Source organism: Bubalus bubalis, chromosome 17, assembly GCF_019923935.1.
Source record: "Bubalus bubalis isolate 160015118507 breed Murrah chromosome 17, NDDB_SH_1, whole genome shotgun sequence".
Lineage (NCBI taxonomy): Eukaryota > Metazoa > Chordata > Mammalia > Artiodactyla > Bovidae > Bubalus > Bubalus bubalis.
The window spans coordinates 9,053,148-9,076,135 of NC_059173.1; the positions used below are offsets into that span (position 1 = coordinate 9,053,148).

A 22,988-nucleotide genomic window follows, 5' to 3' on the forward strand; every position below is an offset into this window, starting at 1 on the left:
GGGGCTCTCTCCCCAGGGCGGGACACTCCCAGGGACTTGCTTCCCATTGGTCCAGGGAAGGAGTTGGGCGGGGAAATCCGTGAGGTCTTGGTGAACGGCAGCTATTGGCCAATGCTCAAGCCAATTGGTAAAGGGAACTCTCAGCTCGCGCGCTCTGATTGGCTTGGCGGAAGGAAGAAGCCGCCTCTCCTCCGTACCCGCGAGCTCGCGTATGGAGTCTTGGAGCGGCTCGGCTTCGGGAGCAGAGCATCTGAGGCGACAGGTGAGAGGTTGGGGTTACGAGGCGGGGTGGAGCGAAGTTCGAGGCCGAGACCCAGAACGACCCCGGACTGGGCTCCCGGCCTCTCAGGCTCAGTTTCCTCAGCTCTGAGAATCCGGCTTTTTCAGGAGCCGGCGACCTGAAAACTGACAGGATTTTGAATTTCGGACAAGCAGTAGGTCTCCTCACTCGGAGTCTGAGTTTCCCTCCCTGAGGAACTGGGGTCATAATAGCACTTAGCTCATAGTTCGGTTCAGGTCTCACGCTATTGAAGTAAAGCCTTAAATAGATAGTTTTTTTCTTTTCTGTTTTGTAAGTAGCTCAGTCGTGTCCTACCCTTTGCGACCCCATGGACTGTAGCCTGCCAGGCTCCTCTATCCATGGGATTCTCCAGGGAAGAATACTGGAGTGGGTAGCCAGTCCCTTCTCTGGGGGATCTTCCTGACCCAGGGATCGAACCCGGGTCTCTTGCATTCAGGCGGATTCCTTACCGTCTGAGCCATCAGAGTAGCTCTGCATTATTCATAAAAATCTAAAATGTGCACACGCACACCCAGCAAGTCACTTTCTAGGACTCTGTCTTGCAGAGATCCTGACTTGAGTGTGCAAAAAAAGGGGGGGTGGGGTGGGGAGGTGTAACAGTTGTTTTTCTGCAGCTTGTTTCTAATTGTGAAACGTTAGAAACAGCCTGGAAATGCCCAGGAAAAATTTTCTTTCCAGTCCATGATTTCATTTAAATTTCTACCTTTAATAGTAGTAATAATAAAAGCTGGAACCAAAAACAGAGTCAGTAATACAGAGCTATCAGTAACTGACTGTGGTGTGCCAGACACTGCTAAGTGTTTTGCTTGTGTTATTTAGTTTAACTTTCTCAAAACCCTTTAAGGTGAATAGTTACTGTCCCGTGTAACTTTTAAGGTTCGTGGCTATTTGATGGCTATGTGGCTAGCTAAGATGACATCACTGGGGAGCAGTGGGTTCAAACCCAGATTTTTTGGTGTGTCAGGCTGACTGCTGCCCCGCGCTGCTTTTGGGGCACACAGCAAGTGCTGAATGGTAGCTGCCTTTTTTGTTATAATGGGGTGCTTGAATTAGGCGTTCTCTGAGGTCTGGGGACCTTCCATCCTCTCTCTGTCTTTCCTTTTCAGGACTCCCAGGAGCCATGTTGTCAGAAGTCCTGCTGGTGTCCGCTCCAGGGAAAGTCATTCTGCATGGAGAGCATGCCGTGGTCCATGGCAAGGTACAAGGCCCCCTGAGCCTTTGAGGGTTGGGAGCTGCTGCTCCCGGACGCTAATCTTTTCTTTTTCTTAAGTTTACTTTTGGCTGCTCTGGGTCTTCGTTGCTGCATGAGGGCTTTCTCTAGTTGTAGCAAGTGCAGGCTTCTCGTTGCAGTGCTTCTCTTGTTGTGGAGCACAGGCTGTAGACAAGATAGCTACAGTCGTCGTGGTTCGTGGGCTCAGTAGTTGCAGCTCTCGGGCCTGGAGCACAGGCTTTGTTGCTCCACAGCATGTGAGATCTTCCTGGACCAGGAATCAAACTTGTGTCTCCTGCATTGGCAGACAGATTCTTAACCACTGGACCACCAGGGAAGTCCCCTGATGCTAATATATTTTTTTTAATATTTTATTTGTTTATTTGACTGTGCTGGGTTGCAGTTGCGGCATGTGGGATCTAGTTTCCTGACCAGGAACCAAACCCAGACCCCCTGCATTGGGAGCATGGAGTCTTAGCCACTGGCAGCAGGGAAGTCCTCTGATGCTAATCTTAAAAGAAGCTGAAAGAAAGTCTTGAGGTGTAGCCTGGGAGATCAGAGAGGAGGTCAGTTTATTCTCAGCTGGGCAAAGAAAAGGCAGGTGTTAGGCTCTCTGAAGGCCTTCTCTGGCCCACCCAGTAAGAAAGCAAGAAAATGACACAGAAAGCCATGTGGGCGGAATTAAGTCACTTAGGAAGTAAGCTTCAGTGGAGAAGAGATGAAGTTTAAGGACTAAACTCTTGGGGAAAATGAATAGGATCCTGCAGAGGCGTCTGAGACATGCATATCTCGTTTAACTCTTATAACTGTCCTCAGAGGTTACACTTTTATTGTCCTGTTTTACAGTTGTGGAAGCTGAGGCTTAGGAGAGCGTTGGCAACTTGTTCAAGGTCCCGCACACCTTGGTAGAGTTAGAAGTGACCCTGTCTGCTTGAACCTAAAGCCATGCTTTCTCTGCTCCTCCCTGCTGTCATTTTTCATGTTCTTATATTAATCTTTGAAAACATGGTGATTAGGGAAGCCATCCCTTGGTGTTGAGAAATTCTGAAGTTTTACGTGGGAAGGGAAAAGACATGTAGATATTAACTCCTAACTGATTGGTAGTGGTTGTTCCTGTGAAGAAGGTGCCAAGGTTGATGAGAAGTGTCTGCCAAGGGCATAGTTCAGAGTGGCCCACGTGCTAGTTTCTAAATCAGAAGCCATGCATGTTGCCAGCGACCCCCAGGCTAACTGCTGGTATCGTGCGCTTTGTTCTATAGGTAGCACTAGCAGTGGCCTTGAACTTGAGAACATTTCTCCGGCTTCAGCCCCACAGCAGTGGGAGAGTGGGCCTCAACTTACCAAACATTGGCGTCAGGAGGGCCTGGGATGTGGCCAGCCTTCAGCTGCTGGACACCAGCTTTCTGGGTAAGTGCAGGGAGCAGGAACCAGCTGCGGGAAGAGGCTGGGCCCTGAGGAGAAGGGGAAGGAGGACAGCTGGGCTGTCATCCCAGGCTGTCCCCGAGGGACCCAAGACACGTCACCCTGGAGGTGTCTTCCCTCCTGTCCCCCCTAAGAATAGCTTTACTTATTTACTAATATATTAATTTATTTAAAATTTAAAAGCCTTCTCCACACACCGGCCTTTCCCTTCCACCCAAGCAAATCTCCACCTTTCATATTCGCTTGATGTACTTGTCCTGTTCTCACTAATTATGTTTTGGGAGAGGGCAATATTGGGGAAGTAATATGGCCTTTACTTTGTGTGTGTGTGTTTTTAATATTTTGTAGCAATTTTTAAATTACTGGGCAATCTTTTGAAAATGTATCTACATACTTATTTGGCTGCGCTGGGTTCTTAGTTGCAGCACACAGGATATCTAGTTGCCGCATGCAGGGTCGTTTAGTTGTGACACGTGAACTCTTACCTGCAGCCTGTGAGATCTAGTTCCCTGACCAAGGATCGAATCTGGGCCGCCTGCCCTGGGACCCTGGAATCTTAGCCTTTAGACCACCAGGAAAGCCTCGTGGCCTCTAGTTTTGATATTGTACCATGGAGGTCAAACCCAGGCCTCTGAGTGATATGTGTGTGTGTGTGTTTGAAAACTACTAGCAATTAAGCCCTTACTACATGCCAGGAGCAGTGCTAAGGGTTTTCTGTACCTTTTTTATTACTCTGCAACAATCCTGGGAGGAGATAGCCCTTTTACCTGTTTACCCCTCAGGGAAACTTAGGTGCAGACAGATTAAGTCCCCTACTCAAGGTCGGAAAACCAGTCTTTGGCACAGTCAGGACCCACCCAAACCCAGGCCTGCCTGCCTCCCAAGCCTGCAGTCCACCGACAGCCTCGGCTGTGGAGCTTGGGCCCTGAGCCCACGTCTCTCCAGATTCTGATGCCTGGAATGTCTCAATTTTTTTGTATTCTGGTGTCTGTAAAACCACCGAGGCCTTCTCATCCACCCGCGTACGCTTGTTTGCCTGTGTGACAGGGCACGGTGACGGTGCAGCGCTCACCGCGGAGCACATGGAGAAGCTGAAGGAGGTGGCGGGCTTCCCCGAGGACTGTGTGGATCCTCAGTGCCTGGCTGTGCTGGCCTTCCTCTACTTGTACCTGTCTATCTGCCGGAGTCAAAGGTATGTGCGCCGCTGGGGCAGGGAGTGCAGGTACAGCCTGCCCCTGAGATTGAGCCGAGGTTTTGGCTGCTAGACAGCACGTGGGCTCCCTTCCAGGCTCTGAATACCCATCAGCTGTCCTTGCTGCGTTCCAGGCACCATACTGGTGGTCGTTTAGTTGGTGGTTTAGTCGCTTAGTTGTGTACGACTCTTGCAACCCCGTGGACTGTAGCCCTCCAGGCTCCTCTGTGCATGGGATTCTCCAGGCAAGAATACTGGAGTGGGTTGCCATTTTCTTCTCCAGGGGATCTTCCTGACCCAGGAGTCTAACCCAGATCTCCTGCATTGTAGGCAGATTCTTTACTGACTGAGTTACAAGGGAAGTCCACCATACTAGACCCTGTGTGTGTGTGTATACATATATGGTCTGCTTTCAGTATTCACAGCAACGTCACGAGAAGGACACCCTCTCCATTTTGCACAGAGAGAAACTGGGACCCAGAGAGTTAGAGACTCTCTGGGCCACATAGCTAGTTAGTAAGTGTTGAGAGCTGGGAAATCAGTTCCGTTCTCCTCAGTTCAACACCTGCCTTTTTAACTCATGCTGCCTCCTTTGGCCTTTCAGTTCAGCTGAACCAAAGCCAGAGTCCATTCTCGGATCTGCTGGGTGGCTTCTGTGTGCTATGGCCCGGGAGGCATGCTTGTGCCATGTCCCACGGGCTCCAAGGGAGCTCTGTGATTAACAGAGTGAAGCCTGTGTTTCGTTAAGATCTGGGTTGTCTGCCCTTGGGGAAGCCAGCTCCTAGAGAGGGATATTCCTGGTTGAGGTGGTGTCACGGAGTGATACAGGGCACAGGCTGCGTGTGGCTGAGGATCAGACAGTGTGGGTTCAAACCTCGGGTCACTTTCTAGCTTGTATGAGGTTCTTAGCCTTCCCGAGCCTCAGTTTCCTCATCTGTAAAATGGGGGTGGTGACAGCACCTACCTCCAAGGGGTCCTGTGGAGAGTCAGAGCTCTGCCGCCTGGTGTGTTTCAGAGCCCTGCCCAGCCTGGACGTCACCATGTGGTCGGAGCTGCCCACCGGGGCCGGGCTGGGCTCCAGTGCCGCCTACTGCGTGTGTTTGGCAGCTGCCTTCCTGACCGCGTGCGAGGAGATCCCAAACCCGCTGAAGGATGGGGAGGCTGCTGGCAGGTAATCAGGCCCTCCCCCTGCTCCTTGTCCTTCCTGGGCACTACACCCCAAGCTGACATCTGTCCCGTGGGCCCCTTACAGCTGGGCATGCTGAGGCGCAGGGCGGCCACACAGCTTGTGGTGGTGGAGTGGGATCTGGACCCGGTGGTCTGAATCTAGAACTTGAGCTCTTTGCCACTGCCCCCCGCCACCTCATCCCGACCTTGCCTCCTTTGGGTTCAGATGCTGTGGTTTTTTAGAAAGAACCTGAGCCCACATGTAGGGCAGTGGATGGATGAGCCATCATGCTTGTCATTAGCTCACTGTGGGACCCTGACCAGCCCACTCCCCCCACTGGGAGCCTCACTCATACCCAGGGGGACATTGCCAGGTCGTACCAAATGGTTATGACAAACAGCATGCTGAGAAGGAAACACGGGAGCGTCTGTCTGGTCAGGACGTCTCCCCTCCTGTTGATCTTCATGCCCACAAGGTCGTAGCGTCTCCTCTGCGGTTCTCACTGTGAGTCACTGAGGCTTATCCTGACAGGTCTGTGGGCGGGCCGTTTCTGTTACTTGGGGAAACTTGAGAAACTGGCCCAAGCACGGATAATGCAGTTTGTCCTGGGAGTCGGGAATGAGGCCGCAGCATCCAGCCTGGCAGCTTCTTGCTGAGGCCTGTCCTCATGGCTCCAGGGAGCCCTTTAGCTGGGGGGCTTCCAGTCCAGCCGTGTGGGCCCAGCTGTGCTGTGTCAGGGAGGGTGTGCTGCTTGCCAAGGCCCAAAGCTCAATTTGGTCCCTGTGGCCACAGTGGGTCCGGGGGCTGTTGATAGTATTCCCAGTCTGAATTCTCCAAGGCTGCTCTGAAGGGCTCACATGTCGGGGGATGGGGGCCGGCGGAGACGGCCTTGGGAAGCATCTGACAGGTAATGAGCGATTGCAGCTGCGGGGGGCCCGTTTTTCAGGAATTGCAGTCACGTTCGCCTGTTAACTTGCTTCTCTCTGGGGCTCTGTTTCTTCATCTGAAAAGGAGTGGCTACACCTGATGAACTCTGGGGTTGGGGAGCTTCCAGCCTTGACGTGCTGATTCCAGGGTAAGAGGGTGACGCAGGACAGAGGCGACAGGACCACCACTCAGTACCACATGCTGATCGCTGTTTGTAGCGCAGAGCAGTGAAGGCCAGGTTGCCTGGGCCCCCCAAACAGACATCTGCCCACGAACCGGCGGACCGGCTCCACCTTTCAAAAGACAAAGGTGGTGTGGGTATGTGCACGCATGTGCACGCCTGTGGGTGTCCAAGTATGCGTGTGGTCTTTCCTGTCCTGCTTCTTTCCACCTGGTTCCCCCACCTCCTGTGAAGACCCATCACTGCTGAGAACCTGTAGGGAGAGCAGACCTGGCCCCCACCCACCATGCCCCCAGCGTCTCCCAATCAGAAGAAAGAGTCAATTTTGCTGAGCGGACTGGACCCTGGGCCGTGTTCAGGTGCCCCTTCCGCACCCCACTCTGGCTCATCTGTGGCCCTGGAAAGGGCCAGCTCTTGTCCAGTCCCAGTCACGGCACAGGCTGCACAGCCTCAGGCTGGACTTCTTTGCCCCCACCTCCTGCCTCCCTGACCACCCCACCTAGTCCCTCAGGCTGCCCACCCCTTTCAGAATGGGGTACACTTTGTCCAGTCGGCATTGCACTTCTCGGAGGCTATAGTTAAATATTGGTGACTTCCTGACATCCATTCTGCATTAGACTCCAAGGCTGCAAGCAGTCAGGGACCATGTCTGTGCTCTTAGTCACAGGCGCATAGTAGATGCTCAGTGTATACTGAACAAGTGAGCGAGTGAGTCTCGTCGGCACCCCAAAGGTCAGCAGTTATGAGCTTAGGCTCCAGTGAGCGTATGTGGTTCTGACATCACCATGAGTGGCACCGTGGTCTTGGGGATGCTGTTTCACCCGGCAGAGCCTCAGTGTCCTCTTCTGTAAGAAAGGGAGTGGTGACTGTGGTAACCTCCCTGAGAGGTTATTGTGGGGATTAGGGGAAGCCTGTAGCACAGTGCTTGGCCCTGGGTAATCAGTAGCTCTGAGCAGTGTTGACTATTAATCATAGCTTCACAACCACTGGGTGAGTTTCAGGTCCATAAAATCCTCCTCTGACCCTTGAGGAAAGAGGCTCAGAGAGAGTGATTGACTTGCCCAAGTCACCACAGCAAAGGAGTGGGTGGACCGGGCTTGGAGTGACTTCAGGACAGAGACCCCAGGTGGAATACACACCGTTCCCTGGGCGTTTTGCAGAACACTGGTGTGCTTTTCCATCCCACAATGTCCTCTGTGATTTGACACCTTTATCCCTGTTTCCTGAAGGAGGACACTGAGGGTCAGAGGTGATGCGGCTGCTCAGGGATGCCCAGTGAGTCGGCGGCAGAATGGGTTCAGACCAGCTCCCTGCTTAGTCCACGGCTCAACCCACAGCAGCTTCTGTTGGGTCTCGGGGCAGGGACTAGACAGAAGGGAAATGAGCTGAGAGAGAGGGCGGGGTGGTGGGGCTGAGCACGTGTCCTCATGTGGTCCTCGCAGGCTTTCAAGTGATACTCACTCACTGTCATAGTGAGTCCACACCCCTTCTGGGGAGGAATCCAGAGAGGGCTGGATTCCAACGGGCCCACACGCCTGCTGAGCCTGTGCGGAGGCAGGAGTTACGTTCCTCCAGAGTGGGAGAGTAGGGCTCAGAGAGGGCAGGCAAGGGGCCCAGAGTCCTTCAGCTCATGAGAGACAAAGCAGAGCCCCGTGAACTCCAAGCCTCGGGTCTCTCTGCTACACTGGGCAGGAGCGCTCTGCAGGGCCTGTTCTGTAGCCGGGGAGGCTCAGAGCTGTCTATCTGTCTTCTTTCTGAGTTTGGGGGCCCAAACCACTTCACCTTTTGGTCTCCAGCGAGCCCCGCCTGTGACCCTGGCCCTCTGCTGCCCTCAGTGACCCCCAGCTCCCCATTCACCACCGTGGATGGTAAAGACGAATCTCTGTGTCTCCTTCAGGTGGACCGAGGAGAACTTGGAGTTAATTAACAAGTGGGCCTTCCAGGGGGAGAAGGTGATTCACGGGAACCCGTCCGGAGTGGACAACGCCGTCAGCACCTGGGGTAGGTGCTGCCTCGGGCCCACGTGCTCAGCTTTTATTCGTTTAGGAATTCTTGTGACAGGCGTAGCTGCCCAGACTGTGGTTTTGGGATGTACGTAGAGTCCATGCGTTCTGAGGAAGATAGCATTTTCCTGATAGGAGGGGGACAGGGGGAACCTCAGGGTTTCCCACCTTCCCGATCCAAATCTCTGGGAGTGGGCCAGGGCCTGGGAAGCTGTAGTTTCAGTGAGACCCCCACCCCCTTGGATCCAGAGGGCGCAGCTGCGGAACCACTGCCATGGGGGCTGCAGACCACACGAGTCAGGCTCCCCTCTGGGGAGGATGCCTGCTCACTGCAGCTGGATGCCCTCTGGCCCCACCTCCACCGCATCACCGTGCGGCCTGTCCAGGGAAGCCTGGACGGAAGGAAGGGACCCTCGGCCCTGGGCACGGAGCACCTCCACGCCCTCCTGGGCCTTTGGTCCTTGAAGCTGAGATGCCTCGTTACGGGGCTGAGTCTGTTATGGTGACACTCTGCCCCACCCCAATCCCACCCCTTTCCCAGGAGGCCCAGATACAGAGCTTTTCCTGTGACTAACCCACCCATTCTTCTCTTTAGGAGGAGCACTCCGATACCAGCAAGGGAAGATTTCATCTTTAAAGAGGTAATTCTGGGGGAGCTGCAGCTTCTGCATCTGGTGGGGGATGCATTTCTTTGTGAAAAGGGGGAGCCCCATTTCTTTGTGAAGGAACCCGGGGCAGGTGCCCCTGGGCATTCCCCTCCCGCATGTGGCCCCACAGGCCATGGGCATGAGGAAGCCTGCTCTTTCCTCTCCACTTTAGCTCTGAAGTTGGCAAGAGATCAGAGCGGGTGGTCAGGTGAGGCTGGGCCATTCCCCTTCCAGAATGCGGCTGTTCCCCCAGACCCTCCTTCAGTTACCAGTTCATCCGCCCATCCATTTAGTAAACAAGGAGTGATTCCTTCTTGTGTTCCAGCTGACCCTCTCCTAGGACCCTTGGTATAAAAATGGATCTCAGACATAGTTCTGGGTGGTTAGAGACAGACGTGCACACGTGAGCCACCAAAAGACTCCGTGGTGGTTGCCGCAGTGAAGGCACCACATCCGAGCAGGACTGGAGCCCACAGGAGGCTCGTGGCAGGCCGAGTGGAGGGACATTGGGCAACTTTCAGCCTGTTCTGGTTTCCTTCCTTCCTCCTTCCAGACGCACTGGAATTACAGATGTGTGTATTAAATTCCAGTATCCTCTGTTCTGTTGGCTTTCAGTGTGGGACCGTCAGGGGTAAGGCGTGGGCCTGCGGCCAGGGGAGCAGGTGCCTCCTGGCTGTCCCCTGAGCCCTCCCCCATCAAATGGAGGCGGGGGAATGATGGTTGTCCCAGGGCACTCTGCTGCCTTGCAGGGGCCTTTCCACACTCTGAGGGTCCCGGGGCCTGCTCTCTCCTTCTGCAGCCAGGGTGGTCTTCTTGGCGGCCAGACAGCCGGTCCTGGACCTCTGCTGCCTCCAGTCAGGGTGCTGCATTCGGGGCTCAGGGGCCTGGCAGGCCGTGGTGTGGACCCCTTCTCTCTACACCTGTAGCTTCTTCTCACGCCTGCTCTGTCGGCTTCCATAAGCCAGACCTGCCTTTCTGAGGGCTCCAGGTCAGCATTCCTTTAGCCTCAGCACTGTGGACATTTGGGGCTGGAGAATTCCTTGTGGGTGGACCGTTCCTGGGCAGCGTGGGATGTTTAGTAGCTTCCCTGGGCTCTGCCCACGAGAGGCCTGTAGCCCCTCCCCCGTCTCCAGTGCAACAATCAAAGATAGCTCCAGATGTTGTCACACGGGCCCTGGAGGGCAAGTCCCCCGAGTGACAACCCCTGCACCACAGAGAGGAGGGAGCAGGGCCATTCAGGAGGGTGGAGTAGCTTCTTCTGGCTGCTTATGGAAGCGATGGCGGGGAGGAAATGAGAGGTCTGGCCCCCAGGGGTCGGTGGCTCTGCCGGGTGGCCTGAACCGGCATGCAGTGAGATCAGGAGCAAGGGTGGGAGGCTGAGTGTCTGGGCCCAGTCCACCCGCAGCCCACGATCTCTCAGAGGAGACAGTCATGATGTCGATCTGAAACAAAGGTGTTCTTAGGGCTCTAAGTTGTTGGGGCTGACAGCAGGGAGGTCACCATCGGGCTGCAGATCTGGGGAGTCCTTCACGGGGCAGGGGCAGGTCTCTTTCCTGTGAGCCTGTTGTATCCTAAGCCCTGAGCTGGGCCCTGGGCACAGAAGGCCAGTGCAGATGTGGCTGGGCAGGTGATTAAGAGTGAACAATGGAGGATCTCCCAGGCACGGGAGGCGGGGGAGAGGCCCAAAAGTGTGTGCAGTTGCAGGGGGCAGGGGGCAGCGGGTGCTCTGGGGTCCCAGGGTCCACTTGGAGCCTGGCTCTGCCATTTGCCTGCTGTGGGCCCTTAGGTGAGTTACTTCCCCTGGGGCCTCTGTTTATTCTCATTTATAGAATGGGACTCCTAGGCATGGGAGTCCATGGCAGGAACGGTATCTGCCAAGTGCTTTTTATTCTTTCCTGATGGAGTTCATCCATCCAGTCCATAAGTATCTCTGAACAACCACCGGGTGCTGAGGTTTCAGCAGGGAACCCAAAGTCCCACCTTCACAGAGCTCCTACTTTGTGGGAGGAGACGATCCCTGGACAGTCATCTCTGTAAGGGCATGGCAGGCCATCCCCACGGCCTTAGTACACAAAAGGAGAATAAGGGCTGGGATGTGAAGGAGGGAACTGGAGCCCTCTGCCTGGATGGCATTTGAGCAGAGTGCCAAGGCCAGGGGGCAGGTCCCTGGCAGCAGAGATGCATGTGCAAAGGCCCTGAGGCAGGAGTGGGGCTGAAATGTTGAACAGCAGCTAGGAGCCAGGGTGGCTGAGTGGAGTGAGCTCCAGGGAGGAGGGAGATGAGATGAGCTTAGCGATGTCACCCGGCCCAGATCACACAGCAGTTAGAGGATGTGGCCCTGGGGGGTGGTCACTGGATGTCACAGGAGTCCTGAGTTTTGTGGGGCTGGCAGGGCTGGCAGCAGGCCCGTTGGCAAAGGACTTTATTTGAGAGAGATGAAGACATGATACCCAGACTCCTCCCACCCCGATAGATGGGGACACAGAGCCAGCGACCGACCTTCGTTGCTGGCTGCAGGGCGCTGCGGTGAGCAGATGGCAGGTTCTCTGAGAAGCCGGGAGGCCCGACTCCACATTAATCCCGCCCGTGGCTTAAGGAGAAGCCCTTTACCCCCAAACCACGCATGGTGCTTCACAATTAAGAAAAAAAAATGCATTGTTTGCCAAGTGGATCAAGACACAGCCTCCCAGAGCGCTGCCCTTTTGAGGAATGGCTTCTCTTTAAAGGGAAGAGAAAAGCCAAATAGAATGTTCATCTTTGGTAAAGTGGGAAAAAAAAGCCAGCCTCCAAAGCTGAGAATCGATATTAATTTCATGGGCTTATGGGCGGTGAGATCAAGCAGATTTCTGTCAGCCTTTCCCAGCCCTGCTGGATTTTACAGTCTCGATCAGTGAAAAGAAAAGCAAATAAAGGTATCGGGGCCTGTCTGTCTGCAGCTGTCTCTAGCCAAAGCTCATTCAGGTCCTCCACCCCTGTCCCCAGCCTTGGGGCAGTGCTCTGAAAGGCAGACGAGATGACAAGAAACAGTGGCTTAAGTCCCCAAAGACAGCCAACCACAAGGACCACTGGGGCTGTGGTTTTAGGAGGGATGGTGGCTCAGATGGTAAAGCATCTGTCTGCAATGCAGGAGACCTGGGTTCAATCCCTGGGTTGGGAAGGTCCGCTGGAGAAGGAAATGGCAGCCCACTCCAGTATTCTTGCCTGGAAAATCCCATGGACGGCGGAACCTGGTAGGCTACGGTCTGTGGGGTCGCAAAGAGTCGGACACAAGTGAGTGACTTCACTTTCACTTTCATAGAGCCCAGAGGGCAGGTGAGGACCACGTGGTGGTGCTGGCGGGCCAGCTGGGCGTGGCTGCCCTGGGACATCCGCTCTCCTACCTGGGCGTGACTGACTCCCTCTGACCACACCTGGGGTCCTGCCAGGTCTGGGCACCAATGAGGCAGGGCACGAACGGGCTCAGAACACTGGGACCTGACTCTCCCCATGCGTGACTCACCCCTGGTCCCAGGGCTTTTTGATTCTCCAGCGCCCTCCCCTCCACCTCCCTGGGGCAGCCCATAGGACAGAGCCTCAGCCCCTTCTTGTACCCTTGATGGTGGCGCCTTTGAACTTCTAACTCCACACATGCCTGGCCCTTTGTCTGCACATTCACTCGAGGTTGAAACGACTGAACGGAGGAGTGAGTCACAAGCCAAAGGAAAACAATTGTCTGCCCAGGGGCCAAAGCAGGGATGCGGCTGTGGGCACCTGCAACTGGGCATCAAGAACCCTGCTTCCCAGACCTGTCTCCAGCTCACTTCCCCAGGCCTCCACTTCTGCCCTGAGTCAGGGTGGGGCGGAGTCCAGGGGGCCCCCAGCCCTGGCCCAGCTGCACCGTCCTGGGCTCACCTTGGCCCCTCTTTGCCCCACAGGCTACCGATTCTGAAGATCCTGCTGAGCAACACCAAAGTGCCTCGCAGCACCAAGGTCCTGGTGGCCAATGTCAGGAGCCGGCTGCTGAAGGTGCTGCTGGTTCCACTCCCGGGAGTGTTCCCGGCGGGGCCACGACACTCACATTTGGGTGTCAGAGCCCGCCCTCTGCCTCCTGGGTTAGTGGGGGGAGGGGGCAGGGGGAGCAGGGACTTGGGGAGGCTCTGTGCATCCACAGCCCAGCAAGGAGGCAGAACAGGAATCCTTAAACACGCTGCCTTTGCAGTGAGAACCTCCTCTCTGCTTGGGTCCGTAGTGGCCGGGCAAGGCAGGGACCGGGCCCAAAGGAGAGGGATTCACTCAAAGGATGGGTGTAGGCTGTGGGGACACCTTCCCCCTCCACCAGGTGTCTGCCGACCCCTAGGCCTCACGGGCCCTCACTTTCTTTCCCTGCAGTTCCCTGAGATCGTGGCCCCTCTCCTGACCTCCATAGACGCCATCTCCCTGGAGTGCGAGCGGGTGCTGGGGGAGATGGCGGCGGCCCCCACCCCGGAGCACTACCTTGTGCTGGAGGTAAGAGCCCACCTGCAGGCTCGGGGTCCCCCACCCACGGCGCTGTCCAGGGCAGGGCCTCCCCATCTGCACTCGGAATCCCCGGGAGCTAAAGCACAGGGGCTGGGCCTGGAGCCTGTGTGTGCACCCATGAACAAGTGGGTCTTCTCTTGAAGCCTCTTCCCAAGTGACTGGGAGCAATCAAGGGAACACAGACAGCCCTGAGTGTGGTGTCTAGTGTGTGATAAGTGCAGTGGGCCAGGTTTGGGTCGTGCGTGTAAAGACATAGTCCTCCCTAATTCCAGGAGCGATTTCTCCCCTGGCCACTTCTTTCCTGCTCTGTTTGCTAAGTACATCTAGTTAGTACTAAATACATCAAGTTCACACAGTGGCTATCTCTCGCTCGTGTGCTGTGGGTCAGGCATGGTCTGAAATCCTTCATCAATCCTCCAGCCCCCACCCTCTGCCTAATTCTAGCTTAGCAGTTGAGACCTCACACTTGGGATTTCATCAGGCCCACGTCTGAATCCTGGCCTCACTGGAGTGTCTTAAGAATGAAGTGAGATCCCATGAGCAACATAGGAGCACAGTGCCTGATGAACCACCAGCTTAGCCAGAGGGCATGGGCTCATTCCCAGAACCGGCCCATCTGGCCCAGTGAGTGTGCACTGGCATTAAAAAGCCACCTGGCTTCCATGGAAGATCCAGAGGATCCGGCAGGCCCAGCCAACATGGCTGTGCAGCAGTGGGTCAGCTGGAGGTGCCCAGGGAGCCGCCTCAAGTGAGGCCCTGGGGTCTCCGTTTCTCCACATTCCCCACCACTTCCTAATCATCGCCCACAGCCGCCGTGCCCTGGGCCTAGGGCCTCCTGTCCTGCTGTAGACGCTTGAGTCTGCAGCCCCTGTAATGAGTGGGCGCTGGTGCTCTCCAAGCCTCTTCACAGATGACCCCTCACTTAATCCTCCAGCAACCTACCTGTGAAGTGGGTACGTTGCCACCCTGTTACAGATATAAACACCAAGACCTAAAGAAAGTGATTTTCTCTGGGGTGTTTCATCAAGGAGTGGCTGAGCTGGGAGTCACTGACTTGTTTATTCCTTTAGTCAACTTTTCTTTTTTTTTTTTTTTTGGTCTCATTGCACAGCTTGCAGGATCTTAGTTCCCTGACCAGGGATTGAACCTCGTCCAGGGCACTGAAAGCACCAAGTCCTAACCATGGGACCACCAGGGAATCCCCCCCCCCAAAATTTTTAAGAAGTGTGTACTCCAGGCTCAGTGCACGGACTCCATCTAATTCATTTCCAGGCTTTTGCCCTTGATCCCCCAGCCATCTCCTTCCATCCCTCCAGCCTTTTCCCGCTGGTTCTCGACTTGCTTCACGTAGAAAGGAAGGGAACACAGTCCTCCCGTGGAGGAAATTAATAATGATGGAGTGCTGCCTAAAATACACCCCGTTGAGTCCCTGGAGAATGCCTCAGAACAGCACGTCGATTATACAGTGTGTATATTTTTGGCTGCGGCAGCCGCTGAAATGTGCAGCTCGCCTCCCGGACAGCTCTGCACTCATACCAGCGAGCTGTTCTCCTGTGTCACAGCCTGTCATCCTATCCTTGACAGATTTTGGATCAGAATGTGACAGGTGTCTGGAACCTGCCTTCGCAACATGACACCTGGTGCTCAGGCACCGAGAGAGGCCCCAGAAGTTTCCCCTCCCCTCCAGCCCCCAGGACCGGTGAAAGACACCCAGGGCTGCCACAGGGCCATCACGCATGTCTGCTCGTTTGTCACAAGTGCTGGGGTGTGGGAGGCAGGCTGCCGGGAAGAGGCAGACACAACCCTGCCCGACGGCCCCGGGCAGGAGAACCAGGTGGGCCTTGGCACACAGCCCTGTGATGGGCATCCTCCCGGCACACAGGTCCTCCCGGGACCCCGGGGTAGAGCTGCGTGTTGTGCAGCTGCACAGAGCAAGGAGAGGGCCAGGGGTGCTCTCCGAGGCAAGAGATGCACTTCACATCAGGCAGAGCCAGCTTCCGGTGCTGGCTCAGCCCTAACAAGCTCAGCAGCCTTAAGCACATCCCTCTCCCCTCTGAGCCTCAGTTTTCCCCTTTGAAAAATGGGTATACTGGAAATGCAGCATAAAAGTACTAACAGCAGCTGATGTTTGCTGAGCACTTACCTTGTGCCAGGCTTCATGGGAAAGACGCCTAATTCCATCCTCCTGGTAACAAGGCAGATACTCTTAGAAATCCTGTTTTACAAGGGGGAACCTGGGGGCTTTCCAGGTAGCACAGTGATAAAGAATCCACCTGCCAATGCAGGAGACTCAAGAAACTCGGGTTCGATCCCAGGAAGATCCCATAGAGGAGGAAATGGCAGTCCGCTCCAGTATTCTTGCCTGGGGAATCCCATGGACAGAAGAGCCTGGAGGGCTACAATCCACGGGGTCCCAAGGAGTCAGATACGACTCAGCACACAAACTGAAGCTCGGCTGAAAGACTTCATTCCAAGACACGCAATCAAGAAGTGTCTGAGCCAGAATTCAAACCCAGGCTCGCCTGCCTTCAAATCCCACATTCATAACTGCCCAACAGCAGGGACTGGAGCTCATTCTTAGAGCCCCAGCATCTAGCAAGTTGCCTGGCATTTTGATGGGATTTGCTGACACCACTGGAGTAAATGAAATATAAATAGGGAATGCCTGGGCAGTGGAGACTGTAAGCTTTTTTATTCCATCAACCTGCCTCTTGTTTGATCTGCAGGAGAGCAGGAATTTTATTATCCATAATCAGAGAAATCTGAACAAACTTAGCAGTTCCCCCAACTCGTGACCTAGTTAGAACTATACACACCCATTCTTCTGAAAGTTGGTTCCTAAGGAAGCAGTAGGATAGCACGTTACTTGAGACTTCTTCTGCAAATGCCCCAAATCCACCTCAACCAGGCTTTCACAGCAAAGGAATTTATTGGCTTCTAAATGAGACGACCAGAGGAGACAGCTTCAGGCATAGCTGGATCCGGGGGCCAAGACAACCTAGTTTGAAATGTCTCTGTCTTCAGTGTAATCTCTGAGACCATATGCAGGGAACATAACTCCAATGGCATGTCTCTGAGGTTGGCCAGTTTTAGCAGCTCCAGTGGAAAGAGTCAGAGTAAACCCTGGGAGGGCTCTCATTGTCTGTCCAGTTCCCATGGCCAGAGCCTTCCGTGGCCAGACCTGACATGTGCTCACCGCCAGCTCCATCCCAGCCCCACTGGGAGTCCTGTAGGAAGGAGAGGGTCTCTTTTATCAGTGGAGAAGGACAGTGTGCTGGGCAGTCAAAGCCTTTTGAGGTCCCAAACCAGCGGCTGTCAGATGGATGGGGCGAGCCCAGGACCTCAGCCTCAGGCAGGCCAAGCTGGAACAGAGAACTTTCTCCCCAGGAGCTTATCGACATGAACCAGCACCATCTGAATGCCCTCGGTGTGGGCCATGCCTCGCTGGACCAGCTGTGCCAGGTGACCACGGCCCACGGACTGCACAGCAAGCTCACTGGCGCGGGCGGCGGGGGCTGTGGCATCACGCTCCTCAGGCCAGGTACCCAGGGGGTGGGCAGGGCTGCCAGCCTGGGCCCACACAAAGCGCCCACACAGGCAGTTCCTGGGGGAGGAGGAAGAAGCCTGTGAACAGTGTCACCTCTGCTGTGTGGCCTCAGTCAAGGGAATTAACTGGTCTGGGCCTACATAACATTTGGTTTATGTAAAACCATTGGCTAGATTCAAGGAGGCGAAACGTATGTAGAGAGCCTGGCACAGGGCTTGTTCCTCCCGTCTCCTTACCTGCCAAGCTAAGCACAAGCTTGAGGAGTAACCAAGGCATTGTCACCATCTGCCGTCACTGCCACTACCGGCCTTGCATCCCTGCTGTCACCTCCTGATGTGGCCAGGACTGGGACTGACCTTGCTACAAGAGAAATGTGTCTCTCCCCTCTTTGGTCTTTGGGGAAAGAGCAGGGCCAAGGAGCGGGCTTACAGCAGCATGCCCTGTGCTGGGGCGTTGAGTCACTGTTGCTTCGGTTGGCTTCCTCTCCGTCTCCTCCTTCCTTTTCTCGTCCTGCTCTCCCCCTTGCTTTGCTGTGAGCCCACAGGGGTCCCCTTACCCTCAGTAGGACTCCCAGGCCTCAAGGAGTTGCTGCGTCCCAACTTTGGCCGAGCACGACTGTGGGGGCCTAGTTTGGGGCGGTGACGATGGCGGGAGAACATTCCTGGAGAGTGTGCGGTGCGCTGGGCCAGGCCCTCCAGCTGTAGTAGCCTGTGTCAGCCTCTCCGTAAGCCTCGAGGGGCAGGTCTCATCGTCAGCCCTACCCCCAGATGAGGAGATGAGGCTCAGAGAGGGGCGTCATTTGAGGACCCATGGCCAGGTTCCACATGACTCGGGGGTCCATAACCTTCCCGTGGAGGATGCCAGGCTTGGTGTTCCAACAGGAAGACTGGTCCCCTGCCTGTGCCACAAGCAGGGCTGAACGCTCTCCAAGGGAGAATGTTCCTCGAGGGAGCCGATGGTCAGAGTGACCTGCTGCCCTTCCTCCCCGCAGATGTGGAGCAGCCGGAGGTAGAGGCCACGAAGCAGGCACTGAGCGGCTGTGGCTTTGACTGCTGGGAAACCAGCATTGGTGCCCCCGGTGTCTCTGTCCACGCGGCCGCCTCCCTGGATGCCTCTGTCCAGCAAGGCCTGGATAGCCTCTGAGAGGAGCCCATGCAGCTGCAGCCCCACCACGAAGCCCTCTCCCAGATTATTCCAGGCGCTGGAGTTGGCTTCTGTGCTGGCCAGTGGGCGCCCAGCTCCTGACGCTGACGGGAGGCCCCCAGCCCCTCTGTGACACCCCTCCTGCTGGCCATGCCCCACATTCTGCACCATGAGCCAGGCTGCCCGGAAGCCATGGTCTGTGTTCTACAACATTCTCTTGAGCCAGGCCATCAGTGGAGTGTGTGTGGTTGTCTGAGACAAGAGGGCCTCTTTCCCGGCCTCCCGGAAGCTTCCACGGACCCACAGACTCCCTGGCCGAGCTGCTTGGATGCCACATGCAGGGGTCTGGTTCCCAGAGCAGTGGACCTTCTCCTTCCCTCCACTTCTGTACTCCTGCCTGTCTGTCCCACCTCCCCCAGGAAGCCTTCCTGGGGTGTTCCGGTGATGGTCTTTGCCTTCTGTCTTCCATCTGGCCTGAGGGTTGGCCAAAGGCAGGGTCGATGTGCAATACCTTCTGGTCTGTATCTGAAGGGGTTGCAGAAAAGATGGCAAAGGGGAAATAAAAAGATCTTGAGTAAACAGTGCTTCACTCACTTCTTTCCATGTCTAGAAAGATGGGAGAGTCTGGTAGTCTCCATTGCCCATACCTGCCCCCTTTCTCCTGTCCCTTCTTCAGCCACTTTCTTAGTGGAAAGAAGGACTTTGGGTCATTTGGTTGTCTGTGTCCATGGGATAGGGCAGGGTTTCTCCAGATGGCCCTAGTGGACAGGATGGATGCCCGAACATCAAACTCTCAGCCTGTCAGCACAGCTTCAGCCCGCTTTTCCAGAAAGGGGGATTTTAAACTTCCTAGCTCAGGAGGATGGAGAACGCAATGGCACCCCACTCCAGTACTCTTGCCTGGAAAATCCCATGGATGGAGGAGCCTGGTAGGCTGCAGTCCATGGGGTCGCTAAGAGTCATACACGACTGAGCGACTTTACTTTCCCTTTTCACTTTCATGCATTGGAGAAGGAAATGGCAACCCACTCCAGTGTTCTTGCCTGGAGAATCCCAGGGACAGGGGAGCCTGGTGGGCTGACGTCTATGGGGTCACACAGAGTTGGACACGACTTAGCAGCAGCAGCAGCAGCTCAGGAGGAACTTCCTAACTCATATATACCTACAGCTGATTCATGTTGTTGTATGGCAGAAACTAACAACATGGTAAAGCAATTATACTCCAATTAAAAAGCAGAGACATTACTTTACCAACAAAGGTCCATCTAGTCAAAGCTGTGGTTTTTCCAGTAGTCATGTATGGATGTGAGATTTGGAGTATAAAGAAAACCGAGAGCTGAAGAATTGATGCTTTTGAACTGTGGTGTTGGAGAAGACTCTTGAGAGTCCCTTGGACTGCAAGGAGATCCAACAGTCCATCCTAAAGGAGATCAGTCCTGAATATTCATTGGAAGGACTGATGCTGAAGCTGAAACTCCAATACTTTGACCACCTGATGCAAAGAACCAACTCGTGGGAAAAGACCCTGATGCTGGGAAAGATTGAAGGTGGGAGGAGAAGGGTACGACAGAGGATGAGATGGTTGGATGGCTTCACCGATATGATGGACATGAGTTTGAGTAGGCTCCGGGAGTTGGTGATGGACAGGGAAGCCTGGCATGCTGCAGTCCATGGGGTCACAAAAAGTCAGACATGACTAAGCGACTGAACTGAACTGAAAAAGTAAAAAATAAAAAAATAAACTTCCTAACTTCTCAAATCGTGAGCACACACTAATTCGCAGATTTTTGTAAGAAATGGAAACATGGGGAGGGAGGTGGGAGGTGGGAGGGGGGTTCAGGATGGGGAACACATGTACACCCGTGGCGGATTCATGTCAATGTATGGCAAAACGACTATAATATTGTAAAGTAGCCTCCAATTAAAAAAATTTATATTGAAAAAAATAAATAAACTAATGGTTAAATTAAGAAAGGAAAAAAAAAAATGGAAACAAAACCTGCTGGCATTGGGTTGTGGAATATTCCTTCCTGTCTAAAATTGACTGGGTGGGGAAAAGAGACTTGAGTGCCGGTAGCCAGTGTCTGGCACCCACCGAGCCCTATTGGAACTTTATATTGCAAGTCAAAGCTCTTTATGAAATGTCAGAATCCACCCAAAACCTCTAGTAGCCAGCACATTGCCACCCGCAGCTCTGGGAGCCCCTAGTCGACAAGAAGGTGGGGGTGCTGGGGCATAGTGCAGAATTTGGTTTAAATGGCTCTGCGCGTCTGCCCTTGGCCACTAGGGGGCAGCTGGCTTCTTTCCCAGTGTCTTCAGGGGAGGGTCAGGAAGATCCCTGGGTCAGGAAGATCCCCTGGAGAAGGAAATGGCAACCCACTCCAATACACTTGCCTGGAATATCCCATGGACAGAGAAGCCTGGTAGACTACAGTCCATGGGATCACAAAGAGTTGGACACGACTGAGGGACATCACTTTCACTTTCAGGGGAGGGTGGGTAAGAGCGGCCTTAGAGCAGCCTCTCTATCCTCCCACACATATCAGGGTTCTGTCTCTCTAGGTTCTGCCTGGGGTCACTGCCAGGAATCAGGGCACTGGGAAGAACGTCTGCCTCAGCTTAACGTGTGAAAATGACCCCGGCATCACTGACCTGTCTCCAGCCTTCAAAACAATACATAAAATGATATCAATACCGGGTCTTACTACGTGTGGGGCACTGTCCTAAGTACTGTTCATCAGTCATCTCTTTTTATCTACTCCCAATCTTGGAGAATAATTAATTGCTAGTCCCATTTTACAGATCGGGAAACTGAAGAGAGTTCGAGAAACTCGTCCAAGGCCACACAGCTAAGCAGCATCCAAAGCAGGATTCCATGTCAGACGGTCTGACTCCAACACCAGCCCCCTGCCCCTTTGTGCTTCTGCCTGAACACAGGTTTGTTGTGATTCTTGCTGTTTTCCACGCTCGGGCTCCTGATTTCCTGCGAATGCTGATGTACTTGGTCAGAGTGGACCTGGGCCTGGGTGTTTTTCACAAGCTCCCCACACAATTTGAATGAGCAGTCAGGGCTACACTATGCCTTCTCAGGGCTGATGCTGGTTGACAGCATTCCCGCACTGCGGGACGTGGGCCTGCGAGGAGGATGTCCAGAGGCCGAGGCCCCAGAACCTATCTGCTCCTTGAGACCTTCCCTCTTCCTCCCTGGGGACCAGGTGTCTCTCTTGGAGCACGAGCCAACCCGTTACCCTTGCCCCACTGAAGCCGCCACCTGGCACGCCTTGGCCTGCAGCCTCACCCCAGCCATCACCATCACTGGCCACCATATGGGCCTAGGGGCCCCCACTCTTGGCCACCTGTCTTTGATGTCACATTTGCAGGCAATTTGCATTTGTAGCCTTGCCCTTCTCGTTTTGCCTGGTGTGGCATTCTCACTCCCAGCCGCGCCTAGAAACCACCCCCAAATGCCTCCCCCCACCCCCAGCTCTTCTGATTTAACACATCTCAAAGGGCTCAATCGTGAGTGGTCTTCACAAGTTCCCAGGTGATTTTAATGTGCAGCCAGGACTGACGTCACTGAACTAGATGTTGCCTAAAGCTGCCAAGGGCTCACCTCTACCTGGGTCCCCATTTCGCTCTGCCAGCCACTCGCCACTTGACCTCTACTCTCGGGGCTGCAGGCTCCCCATCAGAAAGATGGAAATAATAGTAACGCCCACCTTATAGAGTTTCCTGAAGATTGAATGAGAAAACTCACGTACACCCTTGGCACGGTGCCTGGCACATTGTAAGCACTCAGGAAACACTCACTATTACGATTAGTATAATTGTTGGCTGCACCACGTGGCACACAGAACTTCCCCAACCAGGGGTCAGACCTGCACCTTCCGCAGTAGAAGCCAGGAGTCCTAACCACTGGACCCCCAGGGAAGTCCAATGCACCTTATAACTGTCCTGAACTGAGAAACAAGGGTGTTTCTCAGGGTCCAGAAGTTTCAGAATGGTGCACAGAGCTAATAAGAAGCGCCCAGTCCTGTTGACTCAAACCCCCTAGGTGGAGACCCCCAGGATTGCTGTTCGGGAAACCCAAGAGAATGCCAACTGGCTTTCCAGCCTCCTGGCTTCCTCCTCAAAGATGCGGTGGCACAGCCCCGTGCCCTGTCCGCCAGCCCGAGGACAGCAATTTCTCAAGTCAGCATCTGGAGCAGCTCCCAGCCTCTGCAGCCGATTTACCCGCACAGCCTGAAGTTCACAGGAAATTTCTCCACTCTGCCAGAGGTCTCGCCTTGGGAGACGGGCAGCAGACACTGTGATCCCTGCTGACAGAGGAGCTGCTGCGGTTGCACCCTTGTTCTTCCTGTCAGTGAGAATGCCTTCTCTCTGAGACTGGCTCCTGTGGACCACTGGCAGCCACGCTGCCCGTCTGAGTGGTCTTGGCCCCGCCCCTTTGCCTCTCAAGGTCCCTCTTTTCATCCTTGTTCTCTGGCCAAAGCTTTTTCTTTTTAAAAAAAGAAAGCTAGCACACACCCCCTTCTGCAGTGCTGCCTGCCTTTCCAGCTCATTTTGGACCACTCCTGGGCTGTCTCTTAGCACCTACTCTGTGCCAAGCTCAATCATCAGCTTAGGTGAGGAAGGTGAGGCCCAGAGGAGCATAGCAACATGCTTACAATACGTTTTCATCTCCAATGCCCAGAGCATAGGCACATTTCCTCCTAATTGTCTCCTAAATGTCCAGAATCCTGTCCAGGAC

General features: G+C 54.6%; 1 protein-coding gene across 2 annotated transcripts; it reads left to right on the forward strand.

Annotated features, from left to right (window-relative positions):
- The first annotated feature begins 110 nt into the window (after positions 1–110).
- On the forward strand, positions 111–21,106 carry MVK (mevalonate kinase). Of its 2 annotated transcripts, XM_006044822.4 has the most exons (11): positions 112–262; positions 1,408–1,499; positions 2,771–2,918; positions 3,981–4,125; positions 5,141–5,296; positions 8,299–8,402; positions 9,000–9,045; positions 12,966–13,056; positions 13,420–13,536; positions 16,936–17,089; positions 18,087–18,304. In XM_006044822.4, the coding sequence occupies exons 1-11, from the start codon at positions 112–114 to the stop codon at positions 18,236–18,238; spliced, it is 1,356 nt and encodes a 451-aa protein (XP_006044884.2). In that variant the 3' UTR covers positions 18,239–18,304. The 2 variants fall into 2 exon arrangements, with proteins under 2 accessions (XP_044785981.2, XP_006044884.2); XM_044930046.2 differs by lacking the exons at positions 16,936–17,089; positions 18,087–18,304 and adding an exon at positions 21,041–21,106 and having other exon boundaries at positions 111–262.
- The last annotated feature ends 1,882 nt before the right edge of the window (positions 21,107–22,988 follow it).

What these genes read in the sequence shown, in the direction of transcription:
- MVK (XM_006044822.4), top strand. Translation starts at nt 112, where the DNA reads ATGCTCAAGCCAATTGGTAAAGGGAACTCTCAGCTCGCGCGCTCTGAT. An exon ending in CAACGCCGTCAGCACCTGGG is followed by an intron (nt 8,403 to 8,999) that starts GTAGGTGCTGCC and finishes TCTTCTCTTTAG; the next exon opens with GAGGAGCACTCCGATACCAG. An exon ending in AGCACTACCTTGTGCTGGAG is followed by an intron (nt 13,537 to 16,935) that starts GTAAGAGCCCAC and finishes CTTTCTCCCCAG; the next exon opens with GAGCTTATCGACATGAACCA.